This window comes from Eurytemora carolleeae, unplaced genomic scaffold (genome assembly GCF_000591075.1).
Source record: "Eurytemora carolleeae unplaced genomic scaffold, Eaff_2.0 scaffold368, whole genome shotgun sequence".
Lineage (NCBI taxonomy): Eukaryota > Metazoa > Arthropoda > Copepoda > Calanoida > Temoridae > Eurytemora > Eurytemora carolleeae.
The window spans coordinates 167,278-184,659 of record NW_019396263.1 but is presented as its reverse complement, the minus strand read 5'-3'; the positions used below and the strand labels follow the sequence as shown (position 1 = coordinate 184,659).

At 34.7% G+C, this 17,382-nt stretch overlaps 4 protein-coding genes across 7 annotated transcripts in view; 3 read left to right on the top strand and 1 right to left on the bottom strand.

Annotated features, from left to right (window-relative positions):
• Positions 1–7,921: 7,921 nt before the first annotated feature.
• LOC111699628 (probable small nuclear ribonucleoprotein Sm D2) lies at positions 7,922–9,432 on the top strand. Of its 2 annotated transcripts, none has more exons than XM_023470350.1 (3): positions 7,922–8,074; positions 8,632–8,712; positions 9,034–9,432. In XM_023470350.1, exons 1-3 carry the CDS (start codon positions 7,967–7,969, stop codon positions 9,187–9,189), a joined length of 345 nt encoding a protein of 114 aa, XP_023326118.1. In that variant the 5' UTR covers positions 7,922–7,966; the 3' UTR covers positions 9,190–9,432. The 2 variants fall into 2 exon arrangements, with proteins under 2 accessions (XP_023326118.1, XP_023326117.1); XM_023470349.1 differs by having other exon boundaries at positions 7,923–8,074; positions 8,632–8,715; positions 9,037–9,432.
• LOC111699626 (uncharacterized) lies at positions 9,342–16,337 on the top strand. Of its 3 annotated transcripts, none has more exons than XM_023470346.1 (10): positions 9,342–9,561; positions 10,007–10,119; positions 10,959–11,067; positions 11,396–11,474; positions 14,244–14,346; positions 14,959–15,070; positions 15,589–15,696; positions 15,922–15,970; positions 16,073–16,122; positions 16,185–16,337. In XM_023470346.1, exons 1-10 carry the CDS (start codon positions 9,363–9,365, stop codon positions 16,223–16,225), a joined length of 963 nt encoding a protein of 320 aa, XP_023326114.1. In that variant the 5' UTR covers positions 9,342–9,362; the 3' UTR covers positions 16,226–16,337. The 3 variants fall into 3 exon arrangements, with proteins under 3 accessions (XP_023326114.1, XP_023326113.1, XP_023326115.1); XM_023470345.1 differs by having other exon boundaries at positions 9,998–10,119; XM_023470347.1 differs by lacking the exons at positions 15,589–15,696; positions 15,922–15,970; positions 16,073–16,122; positions 16,185–16,337 and adding an exon at positions 15,311–15,450 and having other exon boundaries at positions 9,998–10,119.
• Positions 11,492–14,228, bottom strand: LOC111699625 (uncharacterized). Its single transcript, XM_023470344.1, has 4 exons — positions 13,712–14,228; positions 12,528–13,326; positions 12,241–12,290; positions 11,492–12,000 (listed from the first exon to the last, which is right to left on the bottom strand). The coding sequence occupies exons 1-4, from the start codon at positions 13,740–13,742 to the stop codon at positions 11,876–11,878; spliced, it is 1,005 nt and encodes a 334-aa protein (XP_023326112.1). The 5' UTR covers positions 13,743–14,228; the 3' UTR covers positions 11,492–11,875.
• The window catches only part of LOC111699623 (ATP-dependent RNA helicase HAS1-like), an 8,067-nt gene continuing 7,015 nt past the window's right edge, over positions 16,331–17,382 (top strand). The window contains exons 1-3 of the mRNA XM_023470341.1: positions 16,331–16,458; positions 16,589–16,726; positions 17,066–17,137. Coding sequence (XP_023326109.1) covers positions 16,353–16,458; positions 16,589–16,726; positions 17,066–17,137 — 316 coding nt within the window. The 5' untranslated portion in view covers positions 16,331–16,352. The remainder of the gene's footprint in view (positions 16,459–16,588; positions 16,727–17,065; positions 17,138–17,382) is intronic.

Below are 17,382 nucleotides of genomic sequence, written 5' to 3'. Positions count from 1 at the left end.
CACTTTCTAATTGGCAAAGATATTACACTGCAATTTTTTCCAATAAATCCTATCTTATTTTCATTAATCAATTGTAGTTCAATATTTACAACTGTGATACCTAGTAATACTAATATTATATTTACCCTCTTTACCTTAATCATACTATCCCTGAAATATATTTTGGAATCTGAAAAAAAGATTATTTGAATAAAAGTATACTACATGATTTACAAGATATCAATAAAACCTAGCAGGTAACTTCAACGTTATATAAACAGGTATCGTTTACACTCTTTTTAAATTCGTAGTATTATAGACAAGCCTCTAATTCTAGTAACAATTTTGCTGTTGAATAATATTTTAATCCTGAATGGCCATATGATTAAACACAACTATGAATTCTTGTATGAAAAATATGTTCTTGTACAGAGTTTCCCACAAAGGATGAAACTTCAGAGACGACGAATTTATACGATTTGTTTCAATATATCAATGATTTCCTGCAACTGAAAATTTGTTTTTCTTTTCTTAATCACTAAATTCAAGGCAGAATCCCAAACCTAAGCTTGGAATCATCAGATCAGGTCGTCTTTACACAATCATCATTTGTGGGTAAACCTGCAAATAAATTTGACTTGTCTGTTCGTTTGTTTTATTAAAAAATGTCGTACTGCAGTTGGAATTCTCGGGACCATTTTTTTTTATGGGAACTCACATTAACCGCAAGGGAAGATTTATAGCCGATCAAAATCTTTAAACTTTGCCCCCACAACATTTTTGAAATCTACCAATAAAACAGGAAACCACTCGAAATTTTACATTGTTAAAAATTTGGAAGATAAAAAAGAAACATGGTTTCCGTTAAACAAACATTGGCCATATAAGCTAAATCTAGTGCGAGAAAGGCTCTATGAACTGTGGAAGCCTAGTATCATAGATTAATAACAATACTGATAGATAGGGTTTCGTCTTTTCCCCAGCGCAACTTCCCCGACACAAATTCCCCCGTTACAACTTCTCCACAGCAATTTCCCCAACCGCTAATTTCCCAAATACTAACTTTCCCCGGTCACTAATTTGCCCAACAGCAACTGCCCCAACCAGTTAAATTCTTAATTTCCCCTACAGAAACTTCCCCAACAACGATTTTTCAAATGCAGTAAAACTCTTTAATTAAAATAAATTAATTAACCCTATTCCCGCTGGGGGGGTGACCCCCCCCTGTAGTTTTTTTTACATAACTCAAAAAGTATTAGTCTGAGGCTGTTGAAATTTTCTAACTTTTCTAACATACCCAAAGCCCTCCCTTTAGGCCTAAAACCGGGCTTTAATACTAACTGCCTGAGTCCTCAGGCACACTGCCTGAATGACTGCTTTTGCCTGTAACAAACTAAATCTTTGTTTTGACCCACTTTCACTTATCAGATTTTGATAAAATTTAGCTTTTTGGAAAGCCTATGACATAAGGAAACGGATTGCACAAGTTTTGCGAAAAAAAATTGCAAATTTTTTGCAAACAACCTGTCAAAGGAAATTTGCACATTTTTAGTTTTTCTTGATTAAAAATCAGGTTATTTAAAATTTTGCAAAAATTTTTGCATATTTGAAATGGCATGGTCAAGGGCTTTTCAAAAATGTATAATTTGTCATTTTTTGGACAAATTTTTTTTTGCAAACATTTTTACTATAAAACTGGATTTTGCGATAAAAAATTCAATTTTCGCAAATTTGCAAATTTTTTGCAGATTCTAAAAGTAGAGCACAAGAGCTTTCTAATGATGTATCATTTGTCATATTTGGACATAAAACATGGGATTTAGAGGGGGGGGGGGGGCAAATTGACCCCCCCCCAGCGTATCCTGGTTTTCAAGTACCCCAGCAGGGATAGGGTTAAATATTTAAACACTTTTTTAAAGACTTTACAAAATCCCAAATAACCAAATTCTCAATATCTGGCCGAGCATCTCTCACATTATTTTGAATTAGGTTAAGACCATTTCTGGGCCGAGCGCTGGGGGTTAGTATGGGTTAGGGGGCTGAATAATGTGCTATTCTCATTATTTTTTTTGGGGGGGGGAGGGGGTAAAGACTACTTTGGGGGCAAGTGCTTTGGCTAGAACAGACTATTACAGTTATGCAAAAGTTTAAAAAAAAACCTGAAGAAGAAGCGTGAAATAATCAGCTAAAATCAACATTCAACATTTAAGAGGCCGCAGCGCACTCGGCCCCCTATCTGCAATTATAGCTGCAGTGCTCGGCCCAGAAATTGTCATTAGAATAATGTTTAAAAACGGAAATATTTAACATTTTGCTGCCTGGGGAAGTTGTTGTTGGGAAAATTGCTATTTTTACTGCATGGGGAAATTGTTGTTGGGGAAGCTTCTGTTAAGAAAATTAGTGATTGGGGAAATTGTTGGGGTAATCGGCTGATGGGGAAATTGCTTTTGGGGAAGTTGCGTTAGGGAAATAATTTAACAGGTCGGTTATTGTGAACTAAATTACCTTTAATCTTGAAAAGACGACATCTAGTGTTCTATCTGAATTGTTATTAATCTATGCCTATTTATCTGTTGTATAGATATATATGTATAAAATATAAATCTAAATAGATACAATAAACGAACATTTTTGTGGATATGTTAAGATAATTTTGAAAATCGGAAAATTTTTCCTGTGACCATTTTTCAATTTCAACCAGCTATAACTCTTCCATGGGGTCATTTGCCTCATTTGGGTCCTATCGGTTTAACGGTTTTGAGATTTATCGGATCGATTACAAACAAGGAAAATATAAACATACAGTGAATCGCAGATATATGAATACATAGCAAGAGTTTTTATAATGTCGTATTACATATTTAAGATCAAATGCCGCGGAAAAATGAGTTTAAAACTAATATATTAATTGCATTTAAATCTTACCTTGAATTAAAAATAAAAAGAAGTTTCTTTAGAATTATCAAAAAACTTATGACGGTCTATGTATTCATATATCTGGGATTCACTGTACTACATACATAGATTTGAACACTGCGAGAGTCGGTGTTAATATTACAGAGTTTCGTTCATATTCGATCAAGATAATTGACAATAATTGATCAGATCAATTGTAAATACACAGGAAGACTGAAAGATTACAGAAAATTGCAGAGACGGAAGCAAATTGGAGGATGGATTTCCGATTCATAGTATATATGATCTAAGGGGAGGGGTAGATATGCAATTAGAACTGCAGCATTATTACAAGATATGCAATTAGAACTGCAGTATTATTACAAGATATGCAATTGCGTTACTAACAATACTCACAAAGAGAGAGGAGGGGAATACGTATAGGGGGGATGAGTATATAAAGGGAGGAGGAAAGGAGTATTAAGGGAGGAGGGGGTGGGTGGGTTGATTGAATGGCATGGAAGGTGTTAAGTCGTGATTTTCATCCTTTTTAAAGCGTTTCATGATTAAATACAACCTTGTATAGATAAACCTTGAAGATTGTAAATATCCTATAAATCAAACAGATTCATAATTCTTTCTTTCTTTCAGCCATTGTCTTTAGATACAGATATCCTATTCCAAAGAAACTGGGGAATGGAGAGAACAGATTTTTCTTGTATTTTCTTATCTTTTATTCATAATTTGCCAACTTCTGAAAAAGTCACCCATATCTCATCCATATTCTCATCCAACCTTGGATAAGTTGGGATGAGATAAAATATGGACATCGTGACATGTGATGAGGTATTGAAAATATATGTGGAGGAATGATAGATGATCTCAGGATTTGGACAGAGAACTAAGGACAATACAAAAAAAGGAAAAATAAAGGATATAATGATGGAAAAAATATGTAACATGGCCTTGCCTTTTCAGCTAGAATAGCCATTTATAGTCGACCACTGTTAAAGGGAACTATAAATTTTGATCTCACATAAATGCGTTAAACTTTCTAAAAGTTTTTTTTTTGATTTTTTTCGAAATTTTAAAGGAATTTATTTTTAATAATTTTGATTTCCACAAATTTATATCTTCTTATAACTTATATGTAGAAAAACGACAGCTAGGTGGTGCATGCAGTATAGTTTTAAAATCAAATATAATAGTCAACAATTATAGTACCTAAAAAAATCTTATTTTCTTGAAAATCGACAAAAAAAAATACTCAAAATTATGTAGTTTTCTTATCTTTCGAATGCAAAATAAGATAAAAAATCAGAACACATTTCAAAATCCGAAAACGTGAAATATTTTATTCCTTGCAGTTGTTTCCGCGCCTATTAATTATATTGTTGAAAAGATTGAATGCATAATTATGGCCTTGAATTAGATTAATGTGATTTATCATATTTAAACAATTCCTTCCAATTATGCTAAAATAAATAATGTTCAAGAATACAACATGAGAACTTTAAGTTTAAAGTGTGATACACCTTATAAGGCTGAGGGNGGGGGGGGATATAAACAGTAAAGTAAAAAGTATTTTCTGAATTTATATTATCAAAGCTTTGCCTATAGAACTATATGTATTTTTTTAAGTCAACCTAATCAAATTAGAACTTTAAAACCAAGCTAGAGCATTTCCTTGTTTCTTCCAAGTTACCCAATCAAAATGTCAGGCTAATCAGCCAAGGGGCTCATGAGTTATGATTGGGCATACAAAGTTCTCGTTTCCCGTTTTTTCTTCTTTCTCTTCCCTATTCCTCTTTCCTATTCTCATCCCATCCCCTTTGTCTTTTCCTCCCCCTTTCCCCTTTCCCCCCTCCTTTTTCTCATTTCTCACTTTCCCTTCCTGTTTTCTTTTCCTCTGTATACCTTCCGTTTCCCTTTTCTTTTTCTTTCCTCTTTCCATTTTCCTTCCCACTTCCCTTCGTCTATCCTATTTCCCCTTTCCCTTAGCCTTTCTCTGCCTCTTTCCCGTCCCTTTTCCCTTTCAACCTTCCTCTTTCACCTTTCCCATCCCCTTTCCTTTCCCCTCCTCTTTCCCCTCACCTTTCCCTTTTCCTCCGTGTTCCCCTATCAATTTCCCCTTTCTCTTTCCCATTCCCTACCCCTTCACTTACCTTTATTCCCTTTCCCATTCCCTTTCTCTTCCCCCCATTTCCTTACCCATCCCCTTTCCGATCTGCTTTCCTTTCCTATTCCCCCTTTCCCCCTTCTTGTACAAAATTAAGCCTGCATATCACATGGAAAGCTTCATCAAACATTAAACTCATATAAACCCTCCCCATGTGAGAAGGCCTGGCTGATTATCAGGTATTTCAAGAAGTAACTGTTTTCTAAACGTATAAACCAACAGTCTTTGCAGCAGTCTATTGATTGGACATAATCATTAGAGTCGGAGCAGCAAAAGTGCCAATATCATCCATAGGATGTAACAACGGTTGGATTGGAATTATATTTTATAAACGCATTTATCATTTGAACAGCAAGACATATTGATGGCTAAATTTGAAAAGAAAAAAGACAGCAACGTAGAAGGTCAATTATTGTGTTACTTACTTGATACTTGTGTGTTGATACTCAGTGTTCCATCTAGGAATATGTAGAGGATTTTTTCAGGAACTAATGATCATCTGCTGGAAGAATGGTATCTTCTAGATTTGTGAATGTATCCCAGTGATCATTGTGAATCTAATGTAGTGGTCATACTTGTTTTTGCAGAATACATTAATATTTTTGGCGGATTTAACATCTTGTGGTAATCTATTCCTATACTCTATTACTAAACTCTATTAAAAAATATATAACTTTGTTTGCATTGTAAAAGGTTGGTTTACAGTAACTATCGGAAAATTAAAGTATTTAGTTAATTGATCCATAGAATGGGCGGCTTAAACTTTATACATTTAATTGAACATGAACAAACATGGTTCTACGAACCAATATTTTTAATAAATTTTACACACCAAATTGAAAGAAAGGGTAATTTGGAAACAAGGCACAGGGGTAAGGGGGGACGGGGTGCTATATTTATTTTGGAACAAAAAAATTAATTATCTTGATTTAGGAAGCAAAAGAACCGCCACAGGTGAACATTTTTTTTTTGACTTGAAAAGACTTAAAAAAAGTCAAAATTAATGATTAAAGACTAAAAAACTAAATTTTTAACTTATCACACATTATAGTTTATTAAGATAGATATTTTTCCTGTTTTGTACCAGGTTTTCTGCCCCTTAAAGTGCTATTGAGAAAAAGGAACAAATAATTCCAAAAATAGAATCAAAAACATCAAAATGCTAAGCACAATTTTATTTTCTTCTGAAAAAAATCACAAATTTGAAAAGTAATTTAATGATTCAATAATTCAATAAACATTATAATCCCATTAAAAAATCAAATAACTTGAAAAAGTCATACACATACTATGTATCAAATTGGAAACATTTTTTGCCTCGTTAAACCTCAGGGGGTTGCGAAGGTCCTGCCGCCCCCCTGTATCCGCCCCTGACAAGTCAAATATTATCATGACTGCTGAATAGTTGAATCAATGTTCAAGACTGGGTCCACTTCGACTTTACCTAAGTAACTCACGTATACTTTTTTGATAGCCCTGAACCTTTAAAAAATGGAACAGTGAAGCACTTGTTTATATCTTTAGCGTTTAAGAAGTAATTAGAAAAATTATGATTGCTTTTTGTTTGAGAGCTTGCAACCTTGGATAACTTTGGGAAGGAGATTGGAGGGATGAGGGGAGGAGTATTGAGGGAAGACGGTATAGTATGGAGGGAGGAGGATGGAGAGAGGAGGGGAATACGTATAGGGGGGATGAGTATATAAAGGGAGGAGGAAAGGAGTATTAAGGGAGGACGGTAGAGAATGGAGGGATGAGGGGAGGAGTATGGAGGGATAAATATGTTACAGGAACCGGGGTGAGGAGTTTGGAGGGAGGAGGGGAGGAGTAGGGAGGAGGGGAGAAGTATGGAAGAAGGAGAAGAGGACTATGGACATGGAGTGTGGAGGAAAGAAGCATGGAGGTAGAGGGGAGAAATATGGAGGGAGAAGGGTATAGGAGTATGGAGGGAATAAGGCCGGGGGGTGGGGTATGGAAACTGGATAGGGACACAGTAGGAGTTAAGAAGTATGAAGAGAGGAGGGAGAAGGGGAGGAGAATGGAGTATGGAAGGGTGAGGGAAGAAATATAGGAGGAGTATGCAGAGAGCCGTTAAAATTATTTAACTGCTACATTAATTAATTCTTGTTGCTGAAATTGTTGCGTTTTTTAAATCATTGTTGCAATCTCCCAATATTTTGATTAGCGCGGACTGAATGCCGCATCAATATCACAGATGTGTTATAATTTTTGAATGAAAACACACGTGTCGTCACAATTTCAGACGAATTTTCGCCAATTTGACGATATTTCTGGGTAATTTTCTAGAGAACGATTTTTGGGTCTGTCCTAGTATACGATTTTTGGACCCCCCCCCCTCCTATCAATTTTGTACATGACCATTTATTTTTCAGCAAATTTATTATTTATTTTTTTGTTATTTAGGGTTAGGTTAGGTTAAGACACTTTCTGGGCCGAGCGCTGCGGCTAGGACAGGCTAGGGGGCCGAGCGCTGCGGCCACGGGTTAGGTTAAGTTAAGATACTTTCTGTCAAACCAATGTACAAAATTGATAGGAGGAAAGTGTCTTAACTAACCTAACCCGTGGCCGCAGCGCTCGGCCCCCTAGCCCTTCCTAGCCGCAGCGCTCGGCCCAGAAAGTGTCCTAACCTAACCTAACCCTAAATAACAAAAATAAATAATAATAAATTTGGTGAAAAATAAATGGTCATGTACAAAATTGATAGGAGGGGGCCCCCCCAAAAATCGTTCACTAGGACAGACCCAAATTTTGAATTTGCGTAAAGGCTATATTATTTTAAATATAGATTTATGACGACACAAGTCTTGTGCGAATTTATTTCTACGATTGTTAAACGTGAAACATGTCAAATAAAGTGAAATATTGTTTCAGAACTATCTGTAGCATATATTGAAGATGAGTAAGGTAGAGATGACCCCCGAGGAGATGGAGGCGAGGGAGCAGGAGGAGTTTAACACGGGACCACTTCGTGTTCTCACAGACAGTGTAAAGAACAACACTCAGGTACGTGTGCATGTTGTCGTTAACACAAGTCGAAAGGTAGTTATCAAAACAGTAGGATCACAGTTCATTTTGACAAGTCTAAGTTCCCCTATCAATTTCCCCTTTCTCTTTCCCATTCCCTACCCCTTCACTTACCTTTATTCCCTTTCCCATTCCCTTTCTCTTCCCCCCATTTCCTTACCCATCCCCTTTCCGATCTGCTTTCCTTTCCTATTCCCCCTTTCCCCCTTCTTGTACAAAATTAAGCCTGCATATCACATGGAAAGCTTCATCAAACATTAAACTCATATAAACCCTCCCCATGTGAGAAGGCCTGGCTGATTNCCCCCCCCTCTGTTCAGAATATGCATAAGAGCATTCTGTAGGAAACTGCTGTTTTCTCGCTGTGATGTGTTCACTTTTATAACTTTTGTCTGAACATTGAATTGCTAAGGTATAATTAAGTCTAAATTCCGATTAATAATAACTTTTGGCTAACGTGATTGATGAGTTGTTTCTAGGGCTTTAAAAAAGTTATGACTCAAAGATAAAGAAAATTTTTTTTTATTTTTTCCCAGGTTTTGATCAACTGTAGAAACAACAAGAAGCTGTTGGGCCGAGTGAAGGCTTTTGACAGGCATTGCAACATGGTTCTAGAACAGGAAATGATAACTTTATCCATTAACAACTTTGGAACCCAGCATTGTCTGGAAACAACTTTATTCTTAAACAACTTTGGAAGCCAGCATTGGAAACCAAACTTTCTCGTTTAAAACCAACCCACTAAAATTAATTTTTAAACCAAATTGGAGACTCTCTTGTATTTTTTCCGAGTTCGTATAAATAAACAGAGATTTCTACTTTATATAAATAGATAAATCATTATTTCTGATCTTTAATTATTTGAGCAGAAAGGAAAATTATTTCCAAAAGTTGCATATTGCTTAAAAGTTTTACATCAAGTTTCATTTGTGTTGGACCAGGTTAAAGAGATGTGGACTGAGATGCCAAAGACCGGAAAGGGACAGAAGAAGGGTAAACCCGTGAACAAGGACAGGTTTATCGCCAAGATGTTCCTGCGCGGAGACTCCGTTATCCTTGTTCTTAAGAACCCCCTCGCAGCCGCAGCACCATAAATCTCTCTCTTTAGCTCAAATCAATCCATGACAGAACTCGCCGCAGATCATGATTCTACGGAACTCTCTGTTTGTGAGATGTGTGAAAGTTACCATAATATTGTATTCTCAATATAAAAGCATTTTTAGTGTCTTTTTTTTCTGAACTGTATTTTTGTGCTATATAACTGTAAATGGTTTACTTTTTGAAAATGCTCAAATATCACTGCCGTTCATTTTTTTTTAAATTTGTTTTTTCAGAAATGCATTGTGATAGTCGGGAATCCTTCCTGAAAAATGGATTTATTTTCCCCGTCCAAGTTCTTGATTCAGCAGAAACAGAGTATTATATGAATAAATATAAAGAATATCTACGACGCTATGGATCACAAGGTTAGTAAAATATTCTAGTTTTATTATTATTAATTAGCTTTGTTCTTGGTTATCGTTCTACCCAGAATTTAAGAATCGCTGACATTTTTGTTTTTGTTTAAATCGAAAATTATATCGCACAAGACATGAATTTATTATGGTACCCTTAAAAGCGTTGAATTATATGCCCAAAGTGACTTACGCGTTTTTATTGCAAGAAAACCTATGGGCATTATTCGAATTAAACACTGTTCCAACCTAGAAAACTGACAATATCTTCCACATTATAATTAGATATTAGACAATGGTTTTAGATTTACCGTTGTGAATCGGGCACGTCTCTATTTTATTTCATTTTTTATATTTGGGGTCACCAAAAACTACCACCATTGGAATTGGGACATTAATTGGGTCTTTTAAAATCTCTCGTAACTTTATCGTTTTAACAGTGTTTTAGTGTTATTAGGCAAGGATGGGATCAAAAGAATTCGTGGAAACCGGATATTTCGGCTTCATATGGTAGCAAAGTGGGCTGCAGACCTTGTCAGGCATCCTAGGCTTATTCAGGCAGTTTCTCAGGTAACCTTATCAAACATTAAAAATAATAAAACAATAAAGATTATGATGAAGGAAATATGGCCTCTCTTCCAATGGCAATCTGGGGATTCCATTTCGGGGATCTGTTCAGACTTTTCTTTTTATTCTTATGCTTTTCAAATAACCAAGGGTTTATATTCCCATAAGAAAAACTCCCGTTTGAAAAAGTTTTCAAGGTAATTTGTCCTCGTTTATTAAATGAACACGAACTACCGAGCTAGCAATCCACGCCATAGGAGAAACTAGAAAGAACAGGAAGAGAACAGATCACCTAAATACAGGGAAGAGAGGGGTAAACAGGAAACTCGGTCAGTCGGATAAAGCGAACCAAAACCAAGCCGGGGGTTTGCGAATAACACACGGTAGTGTAATATAAAACTCAGGTACAGTTCTATGGAAATACGGAAACGGAGAACCATAAATAAACCCATAGTAAAACAATAGTAACAGGGTAAAACCGTAACCGTAAACCATAACACAGAAATATTATCACCAGAAACAAAGAAGTTATGATGGGAGGGAAGGAGGGATAAAAGAACTAAGTGAAGCAAAGAAAGGTAGAAGACTGAAGAGTGAACACTAAACAGGCTGTAATGACGTGTCAAAACCAGCTGCGCAAAAGGTGCAGTACAGTACACAGGAAGAGGAGAGAGAGAGCGTGGAACCCTGCAGCAAAAGTCGTCGTCCTCATGAAGTTTAACCCACGGATCCAGGGATTATCGGGCTAACCAAACAGAGGAAGGAGCACGAATTTTGAGAAAGACTTGTCTCGTATTTTCTAAGCCCATTTTTTTATGACTAAAATTAGCATTTTATGTTAGGTGTTGAATACAAGTGATATATTAATCTGGAGTTCAGATCTAACTGTTAAACCAAAGAGAAGTAGTGAATGCTTTGGTTGGCACCAGGACGAGGCATATGCGCATCTAGGTAAATAATTCAACATATTTTCCTAATCTCCGTCCTTAGACCAGATCTAATAAACTGTAAGACGTAGTTACACCACGTAGACTTAGTTGACCCGGCTCTCATCAACTTGAACCGGCTCAAAAGAGATTTGGCTCAAGTACATTTACAATACATAGTTTCTTGCTATTCATTAAATCTGGCTCTAAAAGCTTTATTTATAACCTTTAAATTCCTTTTAAGATTGATGGGGATATAAGGATGTGTATCGTTTGATGTAGAAAAATTTCTATTGTCTTCCGGTGCCATTTTTATTCGTTTTTATTTTGCAATTTATTTTTTTGTGTTAAAGGTCCTGAGACTAAGCTCGTGACTGCCTGGATTGCTTTGTCTGATTCTAGAACTGAAAATGGCTGTGTTAAGTTTATAAGGTGAATTTATATATAAATATACAACTTCTACTTGAAATAATCGTTTGTGTTACAACATAAAAAGTGTTCTAATCGGGTATTGAATAAAACTGAAACTATTTAAACATCTAAATTTTGAAATCTAGCCCGTCGTTGTCAATTTTTAAGTTACATCAAGAAGATTAAGTGAAAGTATAAATATCAATATTATCAACAAATATATTAATGAATAAAATGTCGATTTTTTCACCACCGGCATGATTAGTATACGATAAGCAATTAAAATTAACAATGTTATGTTTTTAAAACTGTAGTATTATTTTAAGTTGTGCAATTAGAACTGAAATATCATTATGAGATGTTACTGCAGCATTATTACAAGATATGCAATTAGAACTGCAGCATTATTACAAGATATGCAATTAGAACTGCAGTATTATTACAAGATATGCAATTGCGTTACTAACAATACTCATAAAGGTTGATTTGTCCACTGTAAAGAAGTTTAACGCTGTGAATCCTCCTTCCTGTTCGATCATTGATAGAACTAAAATAAAAAGGGGATTATATTTTTTCAAAATTCACCCCCCCCCCCTCCCAAAAAAAATCGTGTTCCCGCAGTATTGGGGTTTTTTAAGGTTCAAAACACAGAATATGTTTGGGATAAAATGAAGGTTGCTCTTTTAAATTTTTATCAAAGCTTCGAAAATAATATTTAATTTCAGAATTTTGAAAAGAACGGTTGTTTTGTTTCCAGAAAAATAGTTTTTATTTAAATATATTTAACCTGCTAATATTTCAAACTTCTCTGAATCTGTGCTGTCCTTGCAAACTAATCTAAATATAAACAAATTTTATGACATTTTTTTTAATACTAAAGGATTTTAGGACTTTTTTCCTTGCATCATTACACAAAAACAACTTCCCAGATTTTTTTGTTCTCTTTAGAAAATGGCGACAAAGATTTCAACATCAAAAGAAAATTGGAAGGGATTTATTCCAAAGGTTGATATTTTTGATAGATAAAACTCTTTTAAAATTTAGAAACAAAAAACCAAACATTTATTTTCTGACCTGAGATGATCATTGTTTGTAGAGAGAACTCTAAATGTCTGATGACACTGAGATGTTAGTTTATAAAGGATTGCAAGAGCTAATATTCCGTTACTGATATTCAAAGTAACGACAAGACCATTAGCTAATAGTGATTTAACGGCGAAGAATAGCAAGAGTGTAGTTAGACCCAATAGCAAGATAATAATAAAGAGGATTGGACTCAAACCTTCTTTAATATTTCTGAATGTCTTGACGAGCTCGGTTTGCTGCCAGATCAAAGTTTTAGCATGTTTAAGTCTTCCCAATTCCAAAACTCGATCTTTAAAATCGTCACAAATGAGCTGAATGGTCAGAAGTAGGCTAAGAATCCCTAATGTTAGAACACAAAATGTTATTATCGTCATCACTAAATTAAGAAAAGCAAATTTCATCGACGAGGCTAGTGGTAACATCATTACAGTTACTAAAAAGATGTTGAATACTACGGCAGTTATACAAGAAATTATTGTGATAATATTTTTCTTGATTGTCGTGGTTGTATCCAGGTCTATCTTGGACTTATCGACCAAGTTTGTCATTAACCTCGGAATTAGAAGAAGTAAGACACCACTAGATAAAATCATAGATTTACTTGCCAAGTTATAGGCATCTAAGGAAAAGAATGCAGACCATGATGAATAAGACAAATAAGGAAATATTAATTGAAAAATTAAACAGCCAATTGGGACACCAATCCATATCATGTAGGAAATTGCCCTCCTTGGGGAGAACATTTTGAACTTGGATTTATCGGTTTCTTCTTCAACAGAAATAAGTCCTAAACATGGTTTTGATTTGTTTATTATTGAACAAGAAATTTCCAATTAAGCTTGGCCTAGCAAAACAAACATTCCCTCAAATAAGACTTATTAAGGTTTCATCACTAAACTTATAAAGGCGATAAATGATTTTATAAGGAAAAAAAATAAAAGTAAATGGTATTAAAACAAATGAAAGAAGCGTGCAAAAAGTTATGGATGTGATTTGTAACATTACTTTGATTGTCCAATTAAGCATTTTTCGTTAAAAAAAAAAGAATTAGGAAAAATGTCAACGGGGTAATAAACTCAAATAAATTATATTCAAATCCACATAAAAAAGTGAAATTGTATATTTATATGTATAAAGCTGCAGTGGCATAATTTTTTTTTTACAATACTTACCAATCAAAGCTAGAAGCCTTAACAGTTTCATTCTCGCAGTTCTCTATTTTTCCTTAAAATCAAGAAAATACAAACTGTTCATTCTAGATAAAAAAGGGATAAATAGTTAAAAGAGTGGTCTTGGTCATTGGTCAAACTTCCAGTTGATGTCCAATCTTATTTTATTTTCACCAAAAAATATAATATTTTAAACCTAAATATTACCTTGTTCCTGTGCAACTGAACTCAAGGATTAATTATTGGATTTTCTTTAGCGTTTACTCTGTTTGCTTTTTGACTTGTTTTGGAAACGCTTTTGTATGCACTACATTATAATCAATACTGTTCACATGAAAACTGAAACACAAAAAATGAAAAATAGGCTAACATTGATTAGGTTTTTACAAAATTTGGCGTTTTTGTTAAGGAATATGTTATAGGTACTTGGGAGTTTTAGTTTTTTCCTTATAATGCTTAAAACATAAAAAGCTATTTTTCAGTTTTTATTGTTGTTATTCATTAGAATCAAAATTCAAAAAGTTCAATATTTTAGAGGATCGAATAGTTTTGGTCAGCTTGCACACATGTCTCGGAGAAGAACGGAGGATTGTAATCTGGTTTTAGGTCAGGTGGTTGCAGATCAATTACTTATCCAGGTACAGAGTACAATCTGGTTCTAGGTCAGCTTATCCAGTTACAGAGTACAATCTGGTTCTAGTTCAGCTTATCCAGGTACAGAGTACAATCTGGTTCTAGGTCAGCTTATCCAGGTACAGATTACAATCTGGTTCTAGGTCAGGTGGTTGCAGATCAACTACTTATCCAGGTACAGAGTGCAATCTGGTTCTAGGTCAGGTGGTTGCAGATCAACTAGCTTATCCAGGTACAGATTACAATCTGGTTCTAGGTCAGGTGGTTGCAGATCAACTACTTATCCAGGTACAGAGTGCAATCTGGTTCTAGGTCAGGCGGTTGCAGATCAACTACTTATCCAGGTACAGAGTACAATCTGGTTCTAGGTCTGGTGGTTGCAGATCAACTGCTTATCTACGTACAGAGTACAATCTGGTTCTAGGTCAACTTATCCATGTACAGAGTACAATCTGGTTCTAGGTCAGGTGGTTGCAGATCAACAACTTATCCAGGTACAGAGTACCATCTTGTCCTAGGTCAACTTATCCAGGTACAGGATCAAACTTGTGAACACGCACTTATTTTTCATAACGCTTTTTTCTCATTTTTTAGCGTACTTTAGCTAGTTAATCTAGGAACATAAGAAGGATGTAGTTGATTGCAATCTTCTGGCTGGAGAAGCATCACTTCATGCCTGGAGAACTATTCATTCTTCTCAACCAAACCATTCCGACCAGGATAGAATAGGTAACATTATTGGAAATAAACCCCTTCCTCCCTAAAAAGTGTGTCCTTAATTACATTCAAAATTATTAATCAATTATTTTTTTTCTGATATATTATAACTTCAAGACTTTCTCTTCGATATAAGGCTTAAATGTTGTATCCTCCTGTTCAAATAAACATTAATTTGTTTATGGACTTCCTGTTCGATATATGGCCTGTGATGTATCCTCCTGTTCAATTAAATATTATCACTTGTTAAAGGACTTGCTGTTCGATATATGGCCTGTGTTGTATCCTCCTATTCAAATAAACACAAATTTGTTTATGGACTTGCTGTTCGCTATATGGCCGGTGATGTTGTATCCTCCTGTTCAAATAAACATTAATTTGTTTATGGACTTTCTGTTCCATATATGGCCGGTGATGTTGAATCCTCCTGTTCAATTAAATATTATTAAGTTTGTTAAAGGACTTGCTGTTCGATATGTGGCCTATGTTTTGGTATCCTTCTGTTCAATTATATGGTTATTTGTTTTAAGGACTTGCTGTTCGATATATGGCCGGTGATGTTGTATCCTCCTGTACAGTAATAAATGAGTTGGTCACCTTGGCTGCTGGTCAGTACAAGGGAGACTCTTTCGAAATAGGTAAATTTGATATTTTCTTAAAACCAATCGGCATTCACCATGAAAATAATTAATTAATTAATTTAGACTTAAGAAACTGACAATACGGATTCTTATTATTCATAACCAATCGTTCTTTTCACGGGGGGGGGGGGGGGGCTAATTTTACAATTGAAAACCCAACGTATATTAAGTATGTAACTATGTATTATGGCAAAGTGAAAGTTATCTTTTTTATTTTTGTAGAAAACATTCCTGAAGGAGAGTACGGAAAAGAAGAGTGGGCCCTCCACAAGTAAGAATTAATTTCAGAATATTTTATCAGAAATTATTAGAAAATTAGAAGATCTAGAGTACTTAATTTTAAAAGCTTGTCGTTACAAACTACTCTGTTTAGAAAGTCCATGGACAGGGAATGGGAGAGGAGAAAAAAGAGCAAAGAACTAGGTGAGTTTAGTTTTACTAAAACATAGTTAACTGATTTTCTTAATCGCTGAATTGTTTTGTAGGTTTACTCCCAAGTCAAGAGTTTGAGAACAGGAACGGATGAAGGAAAACGAAACCAAGAGAGGAAAATAAGAAGAAGGAGAATTTGACAGATTTGTGTCCTGTTAACACCATTATGTTAGATTGTGTTAAATTTTTAAATTATATTTCAGAAAGCTTGGTCAAAAATCATGGCTCTGCCGGATAAAATTTTGGCTCGAAAATTAAAAAAGAAAGAAAAGAAAAAACAACAAATGCTCCAAGAAAAGAAAGAAGACGCAAATACATCCGTAAATGGTAATTTATCATTAAAAATAAAATTTGTTAATAAAGGAAAAATTTGAACTAAAAAGATTTTTGCTCCTCGATTACGATTTGTCCATTCATCTTAAATTTTGACAATAATTTTGACTAATTATGATTTTAGAAGAAGGTTCTGATGAAGAGAGTGGGTTAGATACTTCTGTAGCAGAGAATATTGAACCCGAACCTATCAAGGGAAAACATAAACTCGAGGAAGAAGAATCAGGGAGCCCCAAGAAGAAGAAAAAGAAGAAGAATAAAAGTAAGAAACTTTAAAGTAATCTGATTTAGAATTTAGTCTCAACATTAAATTTGTTTTAATTTCAAGTGACCTTTTTTTTAAGAGATGCATGTCTGATTCACCCCCTTAAAGCTTTGTATTGACAAGAATGAATGAAATATCCATTTTCCTAACTTTAAAATTGATTATTTTCAAATAATCAGTATCTTCATAAAAGTGAATTTCGGATTTCTTGTCGAGAAACATGGGAAGAAAATTGTCAGAATAAAATGGAGATCACTTAAAATTAAACAACTTTCATTTTAACCGTTATTTTACCAGCCTGATATCCAGTTTTTCTTCAATGATTATTTATTCCAGATCCAGAAAGTAAGACCAATAGTGTAGAAGATGCTACTGAAAGCGAGGAACGGGTTGACAATGTAGAAACAGGTTCGAGTTTAAACGTTTTTTAAAAGATGATTTCAAAATTGAATTAAAAATCAACCCAATATTTCTCAATTAACAAATCCCAAGAGAACATTCGTTACCCCTAGTGATTTACGACTTGAAGTATTTTTTTTGGGAGGCGGGGAATTAAGCTTTTTTTTCAAAATTAAAAGAATTTAACAGTTAAAACCTTAGATGTGATAGATCATAGCGAGGGAAAAACAAAGAGAGGGGGAGGGTTTCTATAT

Excerpts from the sequence above, each read along its gene's own strand:
- LOC111699628 (XM_023470350.1), top strand. The coding sequence starts at position 7,967 with ATGAGTAAGGTAGAGATGACCCCCGAGGAGATGGAGGCGAGGGAGCAG. Across the intron at positions 8,075-8,631 it reads GTGTAAAGAACAACACTCAG|GTTTTGATCAACTGTAGAAA; the intron begins GTACGTGTGCAT and ends ATTTTTTCCCAG. Across the intron at positions 8,713-9,033 it reads ATTGCAACATGGTTCTAGAA|CAGGTTAAAGAGATGTGGAC; the intron begins CAGGAAATGATA and ends TTTGTGTTGGAC.
- LOC111699625 (XM_023470344.1), bottom strand. The coding sequence starts at position 13,742 with ATGAAACTGTTAAGGCTTCTAGCTTTGATTG. Across the intron at positions 12,291-12,527 it reads ACAAACAATGATCATCTCAG|ATTAGTTTGCAAGGACAGCA; the intron begins GTCAGAAAATAA and ends GTTTATATTTAG. Across the intron at positions 12,001-12,240 it reads GAAGTTTGAAATATTAGCAG|TTCTATCAATGATCGAACAG; the intron begins GTTAAATATATT and ends TTTTTATTTTAG.
- LOC111699626 (XM_023470345.1), top strand. The coding sequence starts at position 9,363 with ATGGTTTACTTTTTGAAAATGCTCAAATATCACTGCCGTTCATTTTTT. Across the intron at positions 14,347-14,958 it reads CAGATCAATTACTTATCCAG|GAACATAAGAAGGATGTAGT; the intron begins GTACAGAGTACA and ends TAGTTAATCTAG. Across the intron at positions 16,123-16,184 it reads AAAAAAGAGCAAAGAACTAG|GTTTACTCCCAAGTCAAGAG; the intron begins GTGAGTTTAGTT and ends ATTGTTTTGTAG.